This window comes from Mycetomoellerius zeteki, unplaced genomic scaffold, assembly GCF_001594055.1.
Source record: "Mycetomoellerius zeteki isolate Tzet28-1 unplaced genomic scaffold, Tzet1.0 scaffold62, whole genome shotgun sequence".
Taxonomy (NCBI): domain Eukaryota; kingdom Metazoa; phylum Arthropoda; class Insecta; order Hymenoptera; family Formicidae; genus Mycetomoellerius; species Mycetomoellerius zeteki.
The window spans coordinates 252,699-272,811 of record NW_017257632.1 but is presented as its reverse complement, the minus strand read 5'-3'; the positions used below and the strand labels follow the sequence as shown (position 1 = coordinate 272,811).

The following is a 20,113-nucleotide window of genomic DNA, read 5'->3' as shown; positions in this document are numbered from 1 at the left end:
GGGAATTAAAGAGTTACACGAGTTCAAGTATCAAGCGAGGTAACAGGTGTAACTCATTGAAAAGGCATCCGTTATCTGACGCGTGTGTATGTTTATTTAGGTTTTTGCAGAGATGATCGAATTCGTGTAGTATTCAACGTATTAACACGGCACACAGAACACAATTATAGCGCACGCTGACGAATCCAGCGATGACGAAGAAGCGAACGGCCGGTGAGAGCACGTTGCACGGCGCCGCGACTGACGTGCCGAACTGGTGCACGCACGACAATACGAGAGCACATCCGCGTAGGTGTAAGGCGAATCACCCGGCGTTAAATTCGTGAGGATGAATCGTTGCGGTACGAAAAGATAGTGGCGAGTAAGAGGAAAAGAAGACGAGAAATCGCGAAGGAACTCCTAAGGAGGAAAGACAGACGGAGACAGATAACGGTAATCTCAAACGACCGGCGGGGACGTCGTCGCGGCGACGCGAGCTGCAAGGCCGTTGGCGCGTGACCTTAATGAGTAATCAGCTCGGCGACTCGGGAATTATTATCGTTTGTATTACGCGAGGTTGTTCGTGAGATTGAACGCGCTGTCAAACGCACGCGGACCTGGTGACGTCCGATAGACGAGCGGCGAGGAAGATAAACGTGACGGCGACAATGACAGCCGTCACCGTGGAGTCGCGGGTCTCGCGGATGACGTCCCGGAGGGCGGTACACCCGGTTGAAATCGGACTCAGTGCGCGCGCGCGATCGTCCAGCGGATGGTCCTCGGCACGCGGCGTGGCCCACGGGTGACCGACGTGCGGCCGCGGTCGCGCGTGCATCGACGACACGACGTGTCGCGGCGACGGATCGCCGTCCTGAGGTGCGCGACGCACCGCCCGACATCGGGGCGTCCACGGCGCGACGCGATCACGGTGAGTAAGGGGCGCGACGCGCCGACAAATACCTCGTTTCTCGACGAGCTCCGAAATCTCCTCCCTGTTGTCGGCCATCTTAGCACAGTCACCGTCCCACAATGCACACTGGGTAAAAACAAACGCGCCGTCGCCGTTACCGTCGTCGCGGCGCTCCGGTACACGCCGCGCCAGCGACACCTGCTGCATGCAGGCAGAGGCATCTGTCTGCCTGTCATTCGGCTCGTGCAGAATCGTGCCTATTGGTAATTAAGCGCACGTTACTGTCTCACGCGTGCAATGTCGAAATGATGTCAAAGTGCAAGATTGGTAAAAAACATGTTTTAAATATGTTTAAAACCAGGGTTGATAAAAAGACTAATGTTTTTTTTTTTAAGAATAAAACATATTGTGTTTCTTCTTAAATATGTTTTTAATGCTTCAAACATGCTTTAAACAGTACTATAAAAAAACATATTTAAAACATATTAAGAACATCAACTAAGCACGTTTTAAACTGTTTAAAACATGTTTAAGCACGTTTTTTTAAAACATGTTCAAAACATTAAAGATATATTTAAAATGAAAACACAATGTTTAAAAAAAAAATATTTTATCCTGATCGAATATCGAACGACATTGTCTCTATCTTATGCATCATCTCAACTGTTGTCTGATTTATTTTTTTGCCTGTCACATTAATATTCCAAGCTTTAAGTTTGGTTTTTTGTTACCTTTTCATATTTTGCACTACACGCACGAGCATTGTATTTCATCGTGGATACCAATAACTCTTTTTGTCAACCTCTCTTTCGTATTCTTTGACCCGCCTTCTTATTTTTTGTGTTTAGCTAGCTTAGGCCGGTATTCATAGTGCGGCTCTCTGATTGGTTCATGATACCTCAAGGCTGAACTTAAGACAGTCTTAAATTTAAGATCTGACTATGAATACCGGCCAAGAGCCGCATTAGCGTCTTAAAACATTACTTAAGATGGTCTTGAAATAAGAACCGACTATGAATACCTTTGATTGGTTTATGATATCTCAAGGCTGAACTTAAGACGGTCTTAAATATAAGATCTGACTATGGCCGGTATTCATAGTCAGTTCTTATATTCAAGATCATCTCAAGTTCAGCCTTGAGGTGTTACGAACCAATAAGAGAGCCACATTAGCGTATTAAGACATTACTTAAGACGATCTTGAAATAAGAATCGACTATGAATACCGGCCTTAGTGTAACATTTAACCGTTGTCAATTCAGTTTAATAGATACGTTTAGTAACACAGGATTTTATTTCTTTTTTGGAAAATCTCAATTTCATGATTGATAAATAAATAATTATTCATAACAATTGTGTCTATTTATTTCAGTTTTACAGAGGCGAATTATTTCTCCGGTAAATTAGAATCTAATAATGTTAAGATATGAAATTTTTTAGAAATACACCAAAATGTGTATTCGTACATGGAAGGGAAGATTTTACTAAAGAGATTTATCTAAAAATTTAGCTATCTAGATACAGATCTGAAATAAGATCTGAAATAATTCTGTTGGACCATCAAAATAATTACGTAAAAATTTCAAGTATAGTGAGCAACGCTACAAACAGTGCTTTGCATGATGTCAAGCAGGGTCGAGCAAACATGACGTTTTATACATGGTTTTTATACGTATAAAAAAAATATTTTTTATAGATTTTATACGTATTATACGTATTATACATACGTATTATACACACGTAAGAAATGTAAGAAACTACTCGCAGCTCTAAATTGCCCACTCCAATGTCGAGATAATTCACCAACGTGATCTTCACCAACGTTATTTCGACATTATGCAAAGCACTGTTTGCAACATTCACTATACTTGAAATTTATAAAAAGAAATAATATAAAAAGGTGAGTCAAAGAATACGAAAATTACTTATGTATAATATTATATATATAAAATATGCATAATTGTGTATGAGCAATTTTTTTTACATTTCTTCAAACTTGATTTTTTCTAAAACAAATAGTAAAAAAATTACCCTTTTAATTATTTTTATGTTTTCACATTATTATTATTTCTATTGCCCTAAAAAATAATTTTATAAAAGAAAGAGAGATGTATGAACAAGTATGGATATATTACTTCATATATCCATATATGATTATACATGTTTATGAATATTTATGTATGTTTATACAGGGTGTTAGTTAAGTATGTTGCCATACTCAACAGAGCGATTCTTTGGTTTGTTTTAAATAAAAAAATTTATAAACATATGTCCTAAACGGCTTAGTTTCCGAAATAAAAAAATTTAAACGTGTAGTAATAATCTGTTTATTTGAAAGAAATACAGCTTGAATTAGTCAAAAACTAGTCAAAAACAGAAAAACAAAAACACACACACACACACACATAGGTTTCAGTTCTTCTGATGAAATAAAACAATTAGATGAATTGTTGAAAATGTTCACCTTGCGTCATCAAGCCTTCTTCTCAAAGATTGACGTACACGCTCAAAGATCAGAACTGAATTTTGATTTTGTAACTTTGACTTTGACCTTATCACTTTGTTTACGGTTGTGCGAATGGTAACCTGCGTGAAGCAAGGCATATTTATGGAGGAAGATATCTCCAACACAATTTATCATTTCGTCAAACATTTGCGAACAAACATTCACCTTTATCGAAAACTAAGCTGTTTAGGACACATGTTTATATGGACTTTTTTACTTGAAATAAATCAAAGAATCGCTCTATCGAGTATGGTAACATACTTAACTAACACCCTGTATATATTTATACATATTAAAATTTTTTACCGGATGATTACGTCAATTCGCTTTAATATGTCTCAGCATGTTACATAAAATAAAATTTTAAAGACTTGTGTCATTACAGCGTTCAGTTGGAGTTATTATTTCTTCCTATTCCCTGCATTATTCAGTCAATATTAAAATATTATTTTTCAAATCTTATCGTGTATGTTTTACGACATTTTTTTCTTATTTTCGTCGCGCATATACGTTCTATAAGCAGTGTTTTCCATTATCTATAGATAAAATTATCTTAAAAATTATCTAAATAAACATTTTTTTTTAATTTCATCTTTTATCTAGATTAATATAAAGTTAATCATCTTCATCTTATCTAAGATACATTTTTATATGATTTATCTTATCTATATCTAGATAATTTTTAATTATCTAAGCGCAACAATGTCTATAAATCACTCAATTTTCATCGTAATTCCAACATATTTAGATTTATAAAATACAATACGTCATAGTAGTGTAAAATTTTGTTTTTGTTTTGTAAAATTTCTAAACATGAAAGACTCGAAAACAGCTGTCAAGAGCTCCCCTCCTTTAATCCTCTGCTTTTCTTCCGCGCAGGTACATATTCGGCATGACACACTTTCACAATGTAGCCGCTCCTGGTACACGGCGTAGTGCTAATATAATTCCGTTATCCAGTCGAGACGTGGCAGTCTTCGTGTGTTTTTCTATAAGTTTGGTTGTACTTGCCCACAGTCGTAAAATGAGCGATCGCACTGTAGTAATTGTGTCTGCTGTAAGGACACCCATAGGTAATAACACCAATAATAAAACACGCAGCTAGTAAAATTCCGTATAATTTGCAATGTTAAATTATCGAAGTTTAAACAATTGCGAAATTTGAATAGTGTCAGTGAAATAAATTTCAACGATATTTTGCGTAAAATTCTCCCATAAGCGATAAAAATTTGACAAACCTCTCTTGGACATTCATTCAGGTTATATCTTTTGTAAATAGTGTATCGAAATACAATCAGGACTGGCATGCATTTGAAATACTTTTATTTTAAATACAATATTTGTAATTGTATTTTTTGTATTTCAAATCGAAAAATCGAAAGTATTTTGTATTTTATAATTCAAATAATAAGATTGATTGTCAATCTTAGTATTTAAAACACAAAATATAAAATACAATTGTGTTATAAATATTGTCTTTCAAATAGAAGTATTTTAAACATACACATGCTCAGGCTTGAATACAATTATAGATACATTAAAAATACTGTAATTGTGGAATAAAAAATAGTTTGTAAAAACATAACGTACTAATATTAAAAATTGTGCTGTGCATCAAAAAAGCAAATTTACATCTTATTTAATTACTTCTATAGAATATTATTCCTACAGAAAATGCTATAAATATAAAACTTGTATTTGTAATAATTAAATTTACTGTTCTGTAAATGTAGGATCATATTGTGGGTCCTTATCTTCATTGAAAGCATCCGCATTGGGAAGTATCGCTATCAAAGAATGCTTGACAAGGGTTGGACTGGAAGGATCAGATGTTTCTGAAGTTATTATGGGACAGGTACTCATAATTCTAGAAGAAAAAGCATTAAACCATATATATTTTTAAGTACAATTAGATTCATATACATGTAAGATATTTCTATACACATTGTGTTTTTTCCAGGTGCTTTCTGCAAATGAAGGTCAAAATCCTGCAAGACAAGCAGCAATACGTGCTGGCATACCTATCGGTGTACCTGCTTATCAGATAAACATGTTATGTGGTTCCGGTCTAAAGTACGTCTACCTGCTCTACACGTGATATTAGGTTTGTTTTTTATTGCTGCACTGGATTACAACTTTTCTTCTCGCTCTTGCCAAATATTAAATATAAATTTATTTCACTTTAAGTACAAAGAGTGTACACTAGTTCAGCTATAAAAAACAGATTTATTTCCATATTATACATATAATTAAAAAAAATCACCTGAAATATTTGATGTAACATATTACATACATGTCTTACAGATCTGTAATGAATGGTTACTTTTCTATAAAGTTAGGGGAAAGCGATATAGTTGTGGCTGGTGGTCAGGAAATGATGAGTAGAGCACCACATGCCACTTATCTCAGGACTGGTGTGAGAATTGGAAGTTGCAATTTAATTGATACACTATTGGAAGATGGTCTAACAGATGCCTTTCATAATATTCACATGGGAGTCACAGGCAAGACAAAAAATATTATAATTGAATATTTTTGCACTAGGAAAATTTAAATTTTATGTACTGTCATTTTTATTATCAATTATTTCATTGGCAGCTGAGAATCTTGCTGAGCAATATAAGATAAGCAGAGAGGAACAAGATTATTACGCGTGTAAATCTCAGCAGAGGACAGAAATTGCTATCAACGCCGGATATTTCGATAAGGAAATTGTTCCAGTAACCATTACAACTAAAAAGGAAGTTTTTGTTGTGTCTAAAGATGAATACCCGAAATTTGGAACGACCACAGAGAAACTTGCAAAATTAAAACCAACATTTATACCGGTATATATTTTTAAATATATAATTGTGTGGAAAGAATATAACAATTTGAAATCATATCGCATTTAGAGTAATGGTACAGTTACTGCCGGCAATGGATCCGGTATAAACGACGGCGGGGCTGCCGTAGTGCTCATGTCTGAAGAAACTGCTGCAAATAGAGGAATCTCACCACTAGCCAGTATTGTTGCATTTGCACAGGTTGGAGTTGAACCTAAAATTATGGGCATCGGACCTGTTGAAGCTGTTAAATTAGTTGTTAGTATATCGCATTTATGTTTTGATTATTATTTCAACACGATATTATTTAAAACGTATACTTATTTCAGTTAAATTAGTTGTTAGTATATCGCATTTATGTTTTGATTATTTCAACACGATATTATTTAAAACATATACTTATTTCAGTTAAAAAAAGCGAACTGGACGAAAGAGGAAGTGGATTTTTATGAACTAAATGAGGCCTTTGCTGCACAAGCAATCGCGTGTATTCAAGAACTCGAATTAGACGCCGAGAAAGTTAATGTAAATGGCGGTGCTATCGCCTTAGGTCATCCTATTGGTATGTCAGGTATGTATTAATGCTTGAATTTTCTTCAAAAGAAATTTCTCAAGAGAAATTTTATGACAAAATTTTATATTTCAGGCACAAGAATACTAGTCACTCTGTTACATACTTTAGAAAGAACAGGAAAGAAAAAAGGTGTCGCATCTTTATGCATAGGAGGGGGAATGGGCATTGCTATTGCTGTTGAAAGAAAATAACGAATGTCTTCTCTATTAATATATATATATTATATAAAATTTCTTAAATTATTATTAAAGCGGTTCTCGCTAAAAATGGCCTTCCTCTTATGTTATATATTGAATAAAGGGATCTATTACAATATTCATACACTGAATTGTGTGATAGAATATTTATTTCGTGATTCCCTATTTAAAAAATAATTTATATTTTATAATGAAATTTTGTATAAAAATGCAGAAATGTAAATTACATAAAATATTACAAAACTGAGAGTTGTCAAGTTTAAAGTACAAACATTCAACCAAAATAAAGATGATCATATAGGCAATACATAATAAAATCAGGATCTTTACGAGTCTAATTTATCTTCATTTTTTGTGGTTTCGTCTTTTGTTGTATTCCTATTCTCTAAAATTTTTTCTACAGCTGCAAGGCCTTCCCGTTGTCGCTGCTGAGCATATTTTGTTTTGAAAGTATGTTTCTTTTTCTGGTCTCTCACTTCCCATTCAGATCGGCCTAGTCGATTTAATTGTCGCTTGATAGCTGGGATAATCCGTATCTTAAATAATAATATATCTAAATTAGATAAAACGCATAAACATAAAAATGAGTTACTCTATTTTATCAGAGATTACGGTTTTTCAATAACAGAATTAAATGTACGAATGTACATTATATTTAAAAATCTTACGACCTAAGCACTTAAAACTTTTCTAATACTTGTAAAACTTTTTAAGCTAAAATTATTTCTTTATTACGAATAATATAATATACTTAATCCTAATATTTTCATTCTTATATTACATGGCTGGATATACTAAGTGGTATAGCGGGATAATATCCGCGATATAACTTTCCATCCTTATCAAAACAAGGAATAGGTTCCTCTAATGGTTTCTGTGTTACCAAACTGATATCTGGTATACACAGCTTCGCGTGTTTCTTTATTATGTGGCCCCATAAAGAGTCTACATTAATCGTCGAATCTTTTAAGCAAAAATAAGACCCCCAAAGCTTCGAATTTAGAATCTTTTCGTCTGGATGAGTCAAAGCGTGATGAAGCATTCCTTCCGACATTTGTTCTTCGATCACAGCTAGCGTATCACAATGTGCGAATGTATTTGGTACATAAATGTCTTGTATGAGATTATCGCCAACGTACAAACATTGCTGATCAGTTTTCCCTGTTATACGAGCGAGAAATTCCAATAGTTCATTCCAGTTTCCTTGACTGTACATTTCACCTCGTTTTAAGTCTTGACTCACGGTATCGGTTTCGTTATTATTTACAACGTCGAAAAACGATCGATTATTAATAAAAAATCCTGGCTTCTTCGCGAAACATACTACAATATCGAAAAGTGATCGCCAGTCCTCTCCGAGAGCGTAACTCGCGGTAAAATTCACATAATCCGCGTTTGATCCGGTAAGAAGAAAGGTCGCGGATTTTTTCTTTGTTTCTTTCAACCACGAGATCGTGTTCGAGTTGCATTTACGTAGATATTTCTCCGGATTTCTCTTGATGTGCCCAAAAATCCCCTTGCTCGATTCGAAGTGTTCTCTAGAGAACATGTAGAACAGTCCAGCCAATATGTCAGGCCAGATATTGTATCTGTCCAAGGGTGATCCGTGTTCTTCGTCGAGTGCGTCTACGATCCGTGCAAACGCGAGACTAGTCGCTATATCGAAATAATCCAGCAAGCTCCTGACTTTCTCTGACAGAGGACCGTTCCAGGTTGCCATTACGTCGCGACAGAAGATATCCGTGGCCTCTGATCTCTGTTCAGGATATATCTCCTTTATTTGATCCATGTTTAGCAAATACGTGCCATGACATGCTCTGCGAATAACACCATCTGGACTCATCCTGAGCACGTTTCCCCTTTCCAAGTCCAACAACAACCCTTTCTGCATGAAGTCCAAGTCATCATCTGTCAGTGGCTTTAGCAGACTCCCGTTGTATCCCCGTGTTTCCACCAGGAATCTAGCTAGCATCTCGTACTCCATGCACACCAGATTCGTGACGTTGTAACGCAGCAACGTATTATCCAGGTCGAAACCGATGCAATCATAGTCTGTGAACTTGAACGCGTCCATGTCGCTTTTGGCGGGATTAATACATGCGAAACCGTACCGGTTGTTAGAAATCGAACACACAGTTGTAGCAGGAAGTATTTCTATTTTATCAGTCTCTTGTTTCACTCGTTTGAGGGTAGAAGAGTGTCTGTGCTTATATAACTTAATAGTACGATAAAAACCCAGATTTCTAATCATATCCAAGCGCAATTACCATTAGTCATATTAGGCAATAACAACGGATGTACGTTAGTATGGTACAGTTCAATACGGTTGAATAATTCAGCAGGTGTGAGTAAATGGAGCGACACATGAGCCGACAATTGTAGGGACGTTCAAAGTCAGACTGAGCAACTGTAAAATATAAAACACTAAGTTCTAGATACTCTAAACACTTCAATGTCCTGAACACGCTTAGGTAATCCGAGGAGCGAACGAAAGACTGATTTTCCAGTCACAAAACACAACATAACCTAAACGTGCGACCGATTATTCGTACGCTTTACGACTCCCGCCAAACCGAGACAAGATTCTCGACACGGAGATAATCATCGTTAAAGGAGAATAGGATTTTGATGCACTCACGTTCATTGGCACGTGAACGCTACGGATATTTCGTGCCTGCACGAAGAACATGTCGTATTTGAACGAGTCTCCGCGGGGATCCGTAAACACACAGTCTTTCATCACAATGTTCATGTATCTGCAAAATAAAAACGGGAACAGTATGTTCAGAGATGTGACGAAGTCGTCGGGTAGAGCTCTAATAATTTCGGAGTTGAATTGCTGGCATATTCGAGGAAAGAATTTAGGGACATCGTTGGTTCTTTCGATTTTTTATATGCGTTCCATCATAAAAAACAGATTTCTTAATACAACAACGAGCTGATAGCAAAGCCTGCGGAGACAAATTTTGAACAGAGCCTGCTACCAATTTTTGATTGCAAAAAAGCATCAATAAATTATATACAGAGTTTGTATTATCTGACATTGTCAGCAAATTGCTGTCAGAAATATAACAAAGCCTACTAGACATGCTATATCAGCAGATTGGTAGCAGAAACCGAACAAAGTCGCATAATCTGAGAGCAGATTAAGAGCAGAACCTGATTCGAACAGATTCTGTTTGATTTCTGCCGTCAATCTGCTGGAATAATCTGTCAGCAGGCTTTGTCGACAAATCCATAGTCAAATGCGGACACAGATGGCTATGGTTTTGTAGTCAAAATCTGATCGAGTTTGCTGCCAATTTGGCCCTAAATTGCTAACATTTTGCTATCAGGGCCTATAAGCAGGCTCGGTTTCACCAACGTAAGATTAACTTTAATCTCGGTCCATTCTAAGAATTAGAAGAAGATAAACACAAACAGTAAGTTAAAACAAGACAAAATTAATCTTACATGAGGCCTGTTCTTTTTGGCTGAACTTTTGCACCAATTCATCTTTCTTCCTTTTCTCTTCAGGAGGAAAGAAAAAGAAGAAAGATGAACTCGTGCAACAGTTCAGTCAAAAAGAACAGACCTATTGGTAGAACTAGGGGTGCATTCCGTTTCACGCATGATGCGCATGATGCATCGTTTATCCTTGTTGTCCACCAAATGTTAAACAAGGATAAATGATGCATTCTGCACATTATGCGTGAAACAGAATGCACTCTAGAATGCCTAACACGTACGACAACTTCACATCGCAGCAGAAACGAAATCCTTTACTTACGCGTCCGCATTTTCGATAATGCCGACAATCGTCGCCTCGTTCCGCAGGTCTACGGTCGTTCGAGTCTTCTCTACGGCCTTTAGCAGGATCGACAAAGTATTATAGAGAAAGTATTGCTCACGTTTCGAATCATTAGACATCGCGAATGCGAGCGTGAACGTGCTGTGTCGAATGGAGCATGCAAGATGCAACATGCAACACGTGCGAAATTTTCGTCTGCTCTGTTTTCGTTGACGGAGCGAACCACGTGATGGAACCACGTGACGACTACGTGACGCGTGCGCAGAAACGCGGGTAAATTGAGAACGCGTGTTGCATTCGTACGAAGAATATATCGAAGGTTATGGTATTATAAAATATATAGCAAAATATATATATTGAAATATTATACAAGGTCAATGATCGAGCCTAAGATGGTTGACAAATTAAAATACTTATTTAATCGAACATACAATTTAAAATCTGCATACAGATATAAAATATAAAAGATCATAAAATGATATATATATAAGGTCAGAAATATTATATATAAAAGAACAAACAGAAGGAATTAATTTACAAAAAGACACAGAAAATCTAGACGAATCATATTTCCTATTGGGGTCCGTTCAAAATAACAATAACAAATAGACATACTTATGTCTAGAAGTTCTTATTGTTTGTCCTACAGAACGTCATCACATTCGAATCTGAGCACCGATTGCGTTCGACACATTTTTATACGATGTCCCCGTTTTCACGTAAGTCTTATATTAGCTTATCTATTTTTACACAAAAATTGACTCTAATAATTTTCGATTCTACAATAGATTAATTCTCACGCAATTCTTGGTCTTGCTGAACAACGGTGATTGATGACTTTTTTGCCATGACATAACGTGATATGCTGGGACGTTACAATCTTTTTCGTACTATCATTACAATTTCTTACTACATCTCCTTTGAGATGACATCAGCGTTTCAACGATTAATACGTCTCTTCATTGCGAATATCATCCACGCATCTCTTGTTAACATAAAACATCCGAAAATGTCTTACCGAATTTAATATTTTATAATCTAACGTATAACTGAAGAAGGACCGGTGGTCCCGAAACGTCTTTTATATATTTAATTTTATATTTTTTATGATCTGTTATATTTTATATCTTTGTACAGATTTTAAATTGTATGTTCGATTAAATAAGTATTTTAATTTGTCAACCATCTTAGGCTCGATCATTGACCTTGTATAATATTTCATTGTTTTACATTAACACGAGTGTCTTTATACATACATATTGATTTAGTTTAATCTATCTTTAATTAACTTCGTCATTCTTTTGACCGCAGTTTTGCCATTATACAACATAATAATGAATTGTTTAAGAAGTAAATGATTCGATCACCCTAATCGCGAAACGTTTGTGTACGTGGATTATAGAAAACAGAATTATATTCATTTTTTCTGAATTATATTTAATAGAATTATATTTACTTTATCTGAAAATTATTAAAATTGCTTTCATGTAGATTCGCATAGAAGCGTATTTTTTTAATTCATAGCAGCATCGCATTTATGTAACATTCAAATCACCAATCGAAGGAATAATTCTACATAATTATTAAACATTGTCTTCTGTATTTAATAAATCAAAATGTAGCAACAATTATAAACACGACTTCGGAATAATTTCTGTTAATTTATAATTTGTTTCAAGATGCAAATATCGAAAAAGAAATGTTCACCATTCATGCGAAAAAGAAGATAAACTGCATGAGGTAGATAGGAAATGAAGTCGAATTTTATGCAAATGGAATGCACGAGCGACGACAATTGTAACTCAATTTTCTCGAACACATTAATTAATTCTATCTCGAATGGCTCGCTCTTTCGCTCAGAAGTTACGGGATGTTAAACACGTTATCGTGGGGAGATTCGATTTGTCCTCGTATTATACTACCACCGTAAATTGTCCCGATGTTAGTCTATATATAGTCACTCATATAGCCGTCATTGCTAGAGGAATTAGGTTACTTCCCAACGGATATACAAAGGGGTCTTGTAAATGGTCGTATCCTACATGCATCTAAAACAATTACGCGCAAATATTTCCGCGTAACTGTTATCTTTTATCACTGTCAGATTCACGAAAGTTTGGAAACCAATGATTTCGATCGAAATAAGCTTGCAAAAACTAAGTAGAATATAATTAATTGTAACATATGATTCTCTATACATAAAATCTCAGAAAACATTCGGGTATCTTAAATTCATCTAAGAGATGTTTTAAAATTTCGTAGACGTCTTGTGAAACAGAAAGATATCATATGGTGTTTTTAAGATGTCTAAATTTCTTCTAAAAAATCTTTAAATTTTAGATAAGCATAATTTTGGTTAGAATAATACAGTAGAAAAATTAGGTAGAAAAAAAGAATATATAAGCTAAAAAATCGCTTAATATAAATTAATAATTGATATCAACTAATTCGATGGCTCAATTAAATTAAATAAATTACAATAATACCGGGTGTCTAAGTCCACCCATACACCCCTTTTATCTCGGAAACAAAGCATTTTGAAAATAACGTTTCTAACAAAAGTATGATTTCGAGGTGTACATAAGATGGAGTCATTGGTTTAACCTTGAATAGTCGTTTGAAAGTCATATGAAGGTCACATTGATTTTCCAAATAGTACATCTTATTTTTCATTGCATATTCTTATATGTTTATTGCTTATATGCTTATGCGCTTTCCAAAACACTATAATCAAATATTTTTTCATTAAGAACTTTTGGAGTTATAAGACTCGAAAGTTTCAACATTTTGACAAAATACAAAACATCTTGTAAAACAATAATCTCCAATGGTCTTAATCTTGATAAATATTATCCAGGACATGATCCTGAACAACATTCAAGAGATTTTAACCATCGGACACCTTGCGTAATGCTAATGTCGGCGGTACTGTAACTTTCAAGTCTTATAACACAAAAAATTCTTAATGAAAAAATATTTGATTATAATGTTTTGGAAAACTATCGAGATAAGCTACAAGAATATGGAATGAAAAATAGGGTGTATCATTTGAAAAAATCAACGTGACCTTCATATGACTTCCAAACGACTATTCAAGGTCAAATCAATGACATCTTATGTACATACACCTCGAAACCATACAACTTTTATCTGAAATGTTTTTGTTTCTAAAATGCTCTGTTTCCAAGATAAAAGGGGTGTACGGGTGGTAATGCGATATAATATATTACATAAATGTTAATACATTACAATTATGTCTTCAAAAATTATAATATGGCCTAATGTCTTCCCCTGTCTATTGTTATAATATTAAGTTGTGTTAACTACATATATTTGTTCTTCATTACCGATTGCATTTGCTTCCTATTGTTGTTTATTAAAGTTATTATTATAAAAGTTCGTCCAAGATTACTTCGTTTATATTGTGAGGGACATAACAGATCCTAGATTTGTCTTGGTTATAAAATCTTGTACATTCTTACATTTTCCAATGTGTGTTTGATTGCACTATAATGTAAATAATTATTAATTAATAATTATTAATAATGAGTAAAGGTCGAAACGTTTGAAGACATAATTGTAATGTATAATATTAACATTTATATAATAATATATTATATCGCACAAAAACAACTTCCGTATTGACACCAATAACCCATTGTCATATTATTGTAATTTATTTAATATAAATTAATATGTCAATAATTTAATATAATTTTGATAACAATTTAAAACAAATTTTATATATTTATTGTTATCGCAAACAAGATTTATATCATGTGTATACAAATGTCACTTATTATAATAATGCGTTATAATTTTTTAAAATAAAACTTGCAATTAATGATATAAAATACTTGTCTTGTAAATAAGCATATCCCATATATATGTATATGATATCCTACATAATGAGCGTTGAAAGTTTTACTGTGTTATTTTATATATATTATGTATTGAACTAATATAATCATATACATTTATTCTATTTATCAACGTTCGTATTTTAGCTTCATACACATTTTTCAAATTGAATATTGCGCATTACGAGATATCTAGTGTTCAGCACTCTTGATGCTCCGATAACATCGTCAAAGACTTCCCTCTCATACAGCGCTATTTTAATTTTCTCTACCTTCAGTTCAAAATGCCTTAAGTCGAGCAGCGATTTTTACGAAATGTACCGGCCAGCGGCATTTTTATTCCCTTCGGCTTTTATTATTCGGTGCCGTGCGACCCACCGCTATGAGTGCCTTCTTCCTGTGATCTACCGGTCTCTCTTTCTCCTCGTGACACATCTCCGTTCATCTCGCCGTGTGTTCCCCTTTCCCCTTTCGGTGCGTGCCTTTCGTCTCCCCGGAGCCTCCCCCGACGCGCGCACTAATCAACTTCCTGGATGGGGCACATTATCGGCCTGATTGCAGGCAGATCCCAACGCCGCGGCGCGATACCTAGCCCACCGGCGCGGCGCGGCGGCAGATCTATCCGATCTCTCGCAATCTCTCGGCAGTCGATTGCGCGCACGAAAAGCACGTCGGAAGCTCTGCGGATGTCACTCGCGCCCGCAACTGAAGCGGTGCAATGATCCTGAACGTAATAGATCGGTTGTGACCTCCTTCGGGGCCTTACCCCCTCGTTCTCTCTCCCCCCCCTCCCCTCCCCCGGCATCATCGGGGCCAGCGTTCCACCGTGCGCTTGTGCAATTTGCCCTGATGGTTCCCGGTGGTTCACGTGAAAGGATCGTCGTGTGTCGCGATGCGCTACCGAACGGTTCGCACGTGCCTCGATAATCGTTCGCGAGAAGAATTGTTCGTTTGCCGAATTTAATTTTCTAGAAAAAGAAGAGCGGGAAGCGAAGCGGAAAATCGTGATAATTCAGGAAGATAATCACGGATTTTCATAAGCACTTTTTGCTATAACAGTGAAAGCATTCGAAATTTAAACTTGCCGTTTTCTTTAAGTTCACTAAAAAAAGTACTAAAAATAGAAGTTTTCTTAATGTTCTCTAACTATAAAGTTCTAAATAATTTAATTGCATTAAAAAGAAGTTTTTTTTTTAAAGAGTAATAAAAATAGAATATTTTTAACGCTGTAAAGCTTTGAATAATTTAATTGCATTAAAGAAAAATAATTTTATTCTTTAATAATTCTTGACACAGACAAACTTATGAAAGAACTACCGTACGGGAATAATATATGTTTCTTCTACACTTGGTAATCCAGATAAATTTTGGACGTCAGTGGCTGAATAAAATCAAGATGATTCGCACTGTGAAAAGGCATAACGCAGTTATAAAGGCCGCGAGATGAAAACTCGCGAGGCCTATTTCGACGTTCCTCGTGCTACGTTTCACTTAAAATCTTGAAGTGACGTGTCTTCAGAAGCCTGAAGGATGTCTTTGGGGCAACGTATTTCCGGCGCGGTTGCAGTTCTCCGGGGAACCTCGACGGAGGCCAAGGAGAGCGGCAGTCATACGTAAAAAAATTTCTTATGCTTTTACCAAAAAGTCGGGCTGCTTTTCACCTGGAATATCTTCCAGGTCGTGCGTAGAGGAAATCGAGAAGATGACATCCGAGGAAGAAATCGAGGCCGAAGCGCAGCACAAAGTGACGGCGCTTGATAGGTTACAGATGGTAAACTTTTTCATGAATCAAATTTTTATAGTAGAATCAATGAAATTTTCAGTGCGTAATCCTTCCGTATTACCTTCAATTTAATTTCTTAATTATCTTCGCGATGAAAGTGATCAAAGGGTATATAGTGCTCAAAACTAATTTCATGGAATCTTATTTGCTCCGGGAAGAAAAGTATCACGCAGTGTGGCTTAATAAAATTTATTACGCGTTGTGGGGAATATAGGTGATAGAATGGATGGGAAGTAATTTGCTTCTGGCACTAACCATCGCTGGAGTTTTGATGGGTCTAGTTCTCGGGTTTCTGGGTCGATTGGCAGATTTTACACCGCAATCTATAACCCTCGTCAGCTTCCCGGGAGAGCTTCTTATGCGGATGTTGAAGATGTTTATCTTGCCACTCATCATCTCATCGTTAATATCCGGTAATTATAATTCGCCGACAATCCATTTTTGAGCAGATAATGAATAGAAAAAGGGAGAAAAAAAGACAAAATTCAATTGCGTAAATATTAAAACAAAATATTAAAAACAAAAATTTATGTCGAATGTCAGAGTTTTGTGTTAAAATAGCAAAGATATTGTGCCTGTTCTAAATTTCTTGTAGCGTTCATCTTTTTTTCTTTTTTTTCCAATATGAAGAAGAAAGATGAATTGTATAAAGAGTTCAGATGAAAGAAACAAATCTGTTATACGCTTAAAACTTTTCAATTTGTCTCTACATATCTCCCTCATCCCCGAGATACAAGCAATTACTTATTTCAGGAATGGCACAGCTGGATGTTCAAAGGTCAGGAAGGATAGGATTCAGAGCATTAACGTACTACTCAATAACAACCATTCTCGCCGCTATAGTGGGCATCGCGATGGTGCTGATGATTCATCCGGGTAATCCGCAAATCAAAACTTCGGCTGCGGCGGTGGTGAAAGCCGAGGAGACAAAAGTTTCTACTGTAGACGCAATTCTCGATATAATTCGGTATGGAAAATCAGCCTCTATAGCTCCACGGTTACAATTTAGGTTCGAAATCTTTCGTAATCTTTCTTAGAAACATGGTGCCGGAGAACCTGGTGCAAGCGTGCTTCCAGCAGGTTCAGACCTCCTACGTGAAGAAAAAGGTGGTCATGATTGGTAGCGCGAATCAAAGCGAATACATAGTGGAGCCGATCTTGGTTTACAAGGACGGCACGAATGTGATGGGTATGATCGTGTTTTGCATCATCTTCGGTGTGCTCGCGGGACAGATAGGACCACGCGGCAAACTGATGGTGGACTTTTTCGTCGTGTTGAATGAGATTATTATGAAACTCGTCACGATCGTCGTTGTTTGGTATGAAACAATAAATAATTTCACACGAGCACAAATTTAATACATAATTAATTATATAACATTATTCAATCTTATTTTCTAGTTTTTGGAATATATAAATCGATAAGAATATGAATATTAATTTGACATTTATATAATATATAGTTAGAGTTTAAGATAAAAAATAAAATTACATAAGAAATAAATAATAAATGATAAAAAACAATAAAATAATTTCACATAAGCTTAAGGAATAATTGATTATACATTATTCAAATTTAATTCAAGTTTCTGGAATATATGAATCGATAAGAACACGAATATTAATTTAATGTATTGAAATTTAAGATAAATAAAACCTTTCTCTTTTCTTTTATTCTCTTTTTTACGACAATGCAATTGGCAATCGCTGTAGGTATTCTCCGTTCGGAATTATGTGTCTGATAGCTGGAAAAATCATGTCAATTACAAATCTGGCGGCAACCGCTCAGATGTTGGGTCTGTATATGGTAACCGTTGTATTAGGCTTGATGATTCACGCAATCATCACGCTGCCACTGATCTACTGGTTTATGACCCGAAAGAATCCAGCAGTGTTCTTTAGAGGTATGATGCAAGCCTGGGTGACAGCGCTGGGAACCGCTTCGAGGTAATAATTGAAAACATTTCTAAAATTAGTCTTAAGTTTTCGTGATCGTTATTTTAAAGTTAATTCAAGAATTAATCAGAGATTATCTCAAAATTAATTAGAAAATCATGATAATATTATCATGATTTTTTATTTATATTTATGGAGTCAATTGGGTATAAAATTGAATTTTCTGGCATGATTAACTTTTTAAATGAATAGCAATGATATAATCGATATATGGGTTTATAGCGCTGCAACCTTGCCATTGACTTTCCGTTGTCTCGAAGAAAATAACAAGATCGATCCGCGAGTGACGCGTTTTGTTGTGGCAGTCGGTGCCACGGTAAATATGGATGGGACAGCTCTTTATGAAGCCGTGGCCGCAATCTTCATAGCACAATTGAATGGAATCTCTTTGGGATTCGTTGAAGTCATTACTGTCAGGTACATGTATTTTGTGAATATGATTTCTTTCATTTCATCAACTACTAGTTATAATTAAAGAAAACAATTTCAATGTACCTAATAAATGAATTAAAAAAATTCAAGTACTTTGGCTTTAAAATTTACTTTTTTTGCAGTCTTACGGCTACTTTGGCGAGCGTTGGAGCTGCAAGTATTCCCAGCGCAGCCCTAGTCACCATGCTATTGGTGCTGACTGCCTTAGGTCTCCCTACGAACGATATTTCTCTGTTATTCGCTATCGACTGGATGTTGTAAGTTACATGTCTATTATTATAGTGTCTATATTCGTATTGCATTGTATACTCATAATAGTTTTTTATTGATTATTTTTGATTAGATTTTTTTATTGATTATCGAGGAATACTAATCTAATCAAAATTTGAATATTTATACTATTAAAAATTATATATCAGTAGTTGACGATAATTGATAGACGGTTGAGAATAGCAGATTTGATTAGAACGGTAAAATTAGAACAATCGTTTTGCTTTAAGAGATCGGATCAGGACTTCGATCAACGTTTTGGGCGACGGTTACGGGGCTGGAATAGTTTATCACTTAAGCAAAGCGGAACTAGACAAGATGGACGAGGAGAGGAGACTGGAGAGTTTGGAAACTGGAAAGCCTCTTGAAATCGCCGCCGAGAGCTTTCGAGAAGAGCCAGGAGTACATGAACAAACTTCCGAGACGAAAATCTGAGGTCTTTCTACAGATTTCAGCAAAGTCATGACGCTGTTTCGCTAATTTTCGTCTCTGCCATGTAGATTAACTTTTTAATCACGATTTAACGCTACTTACCTTTTTCTAATTCTCGGAACTAGAAAAAAATAAAAAGAGTTAAACTGAGATTAAAAACCGAGATTAAAGTTAATCTACACATTGGTGGAAATGGACATAAGAATGTTATCCGTCAGTTCGCAAGAACTATTACTCGTCCCTGTGTTAAGTATATTCGTATAATGCGATTGACTTTCACTGCCGAAATCAAGGTTTTTCCGTGGATTTTTAACATATATCAAAGTAAGCTATACATATAATTATTAAGAATACTATAGGTATGATTTGGATGTTATTTAATGACATACAAATATAAGTTTCCGTTTCTGTAGTGAGTGTTAGCTAGTAGCGAATGAATAAAGTTAAATATTGAAGTAGAAAATGTGAGCATGTTAAGTACAAACTAACGAAAGTTGTATCTCGATTTCTTATTCTTTTCTTTAGTGCGTGAGATTCTTCTACTTTAGAATAATTTTAGAATTAACAAATGTACGCAAAAATAAACATGTACAGTAAAA

General features: G+C 35.4%; 4 protein-coding genes across 4 annotated transcripts; 2 read left to right on the top strand and 2 right to left on the bottom strand.

Moving 5' to 3' along the window:
* The first annotated feature begins 4,290 nt into the window (after positions 1 to 4,290).
* Acat2 (Acetyl-CoA acetyltransferase 2) lies at positions 4,291 to 7,131 on the top strand. Its single transcript, XM_018457102.1, has 8 exons — positions 4,291 to 4,468; positions 5,129 to 5,250; positions 5,356 to 5,468; positions 5,700 to 5,899; positions 5,994 to 6,223; positions 6,290 to 6,478; positions 6,629 to 6,791; positions 6,867 to 7,131. Exons 1-8 carry the CDS (start codon positions 4,420 to 4,422, stop codon positions 6,983 to 6,985), a joined length of 1,185 nt encoding a protein of 394 aa, XP_018312604.1. The 5' UTR covers positions 4,291 to 4,419; the 3' UTR covers positions 6,986 to 7,131.
* A 335-nt stretch (positions 7,132 to 7,466) lies between these two features.
* Positions 7,467 to 9,252, bottom strand: Nt5a (5' nucleotidase A). Its single transcript, XM_018457108.1, has 2 exons — positions 7,743 to 9,252; positions 7,467 to 7,527 (listed from the first exon to the last, which is right to left on the bottom strand). Exon 1 carries the CDS (start codon positions 9,240 to 9,242, stop codon positions 7,764 to 7,766), a length of 1,479 nt encoding a protein of 492 aa, XP_018312610.1. The 5' UTR covers positions 9,243 to 9,252; the 3' UTR covers positions 7,467 to 7,527; positions 7,743 to 7,763.
* A 176-nt stretch (positions 9,253 to 9,428) lies between these two features.
* Positions 9,429 to 11,008, bottom strand: LOC108728527 (U7 snRNA-associated Sm-like protein LSm10). The gene is made up of 2 exons (XM_018457105.1): positions 10,761 to 11,008; positions 9,429 to 9,747 (listed from the first exon to the last, which is right to left on the bottom strand). Exons 1-2 carry the CDS (start codon positions 10,952 to 10,954, stop codon positions 9,534 to 9,536), a joined length of 408 nt encoding a protein of 135 aa, XP_018312607.1. The 5' UTR covers positions 10,955 to 11,008; the 3' UTR covers positions 9,429 to 9,533.
* A 4,990-nt stretch (positions 11,009 to 15,998) lies between these two features.
* On the top strand, positions 15,999 to 19,636 carry LOC108728524 (excitatory amino acid transporter 2). The gene is made up of 9 exons (XM_018457101.1): positions 15,999 to 16,254; positions 16,319 to 16,412; positions 16,639 to 16,837; positions 17,178 to 17,391; positions 17,462 to 17,743; positions 18,138 to 18,371; positions 18,603 to 18,797; positions 18,935 to 19,069; positions 19,313 to 19,636. Exons 1-9 carry the CDS (start codon positions 16,172 to 16,174, stop codon positions 19,515 to 19,517), a joined length of 1,641 nt encoding a protein of 546 aa, XP_018312603.1. The 5' UTR covers positions 15,999 to 16,171; the 3' UTR covers positions 19,518 to 19,636.
* Positions 19,637 to 20,113: the final 477 nt, after the last annotated feature.

Excerpts from the sequence above, each read along its gene's own strand:
- Acat2 (XM_018457102.1), top strand. The coding sequence starts at position 4,420 with ATGAGCGATCGCACTGTAGTAATTGTGTCTGCTGTAAGGACACCCATA. Across the intron at positions 5,900-5,993 it reads TATTCACATGGGAGTCACAG|CTGAGAATCTTGCTGAGCAA; the intron begins GCAAGACAAAAA and ends TTTCATTGGCAG. Across the intron at positions 6,479-6,628 it reads TTGAAGCTGTTAAATTAGTT|TTAAAAAAAGCGAACTGGAC; the intron begins GTTAGTATATCG and ends TACTTATTTCAG.
- Nt5a (XM_018457108.1), bottom strand. The coding sequence starts at position 9,242 with ATGATTAGAAATCTGGGTTTTTATCGTACTATTAAGTTATATAAGCAC.
- LOC108728527 (XM_018457105.1), bottom strand. The coding sequence starts at position 10,954 with ATGTTGCATCTTGCATGCTCCATTCGACACAGCACGTTCACGCTCGCA. Across the intron at positions 9,748-10,760 it reads ATTATCGAAAATGCGGACGC|ATACATGAACATTGTGATGA; the intron begins GTAAGTAAAGGA and ends TTTATTTTGCAG.
- LOC108728524 (XM_018457101.1), top strand. The coding sequence starts at position 16,172 with ATGTCTTTGGGGCAACGTATTTCCGGCGCGGTTGCAGTTCTCCGGGGA. Across the intron at positions 16,255-16,318 it reads AAGGAGAGCGGCAGTCATAC|GTCGTGCGTAGAGGAAATCG; the intron begins GTAAAAAAATTT and ends AATATCTTCCAG. Across the intron at positions 17,744-18,137 it reads GTCACGATCGTCGTTGTTTG|GTATTCTCCGTTCGGAATTA; the intron begins GTATGAAACAAT and ends CAATCGCTGTAG.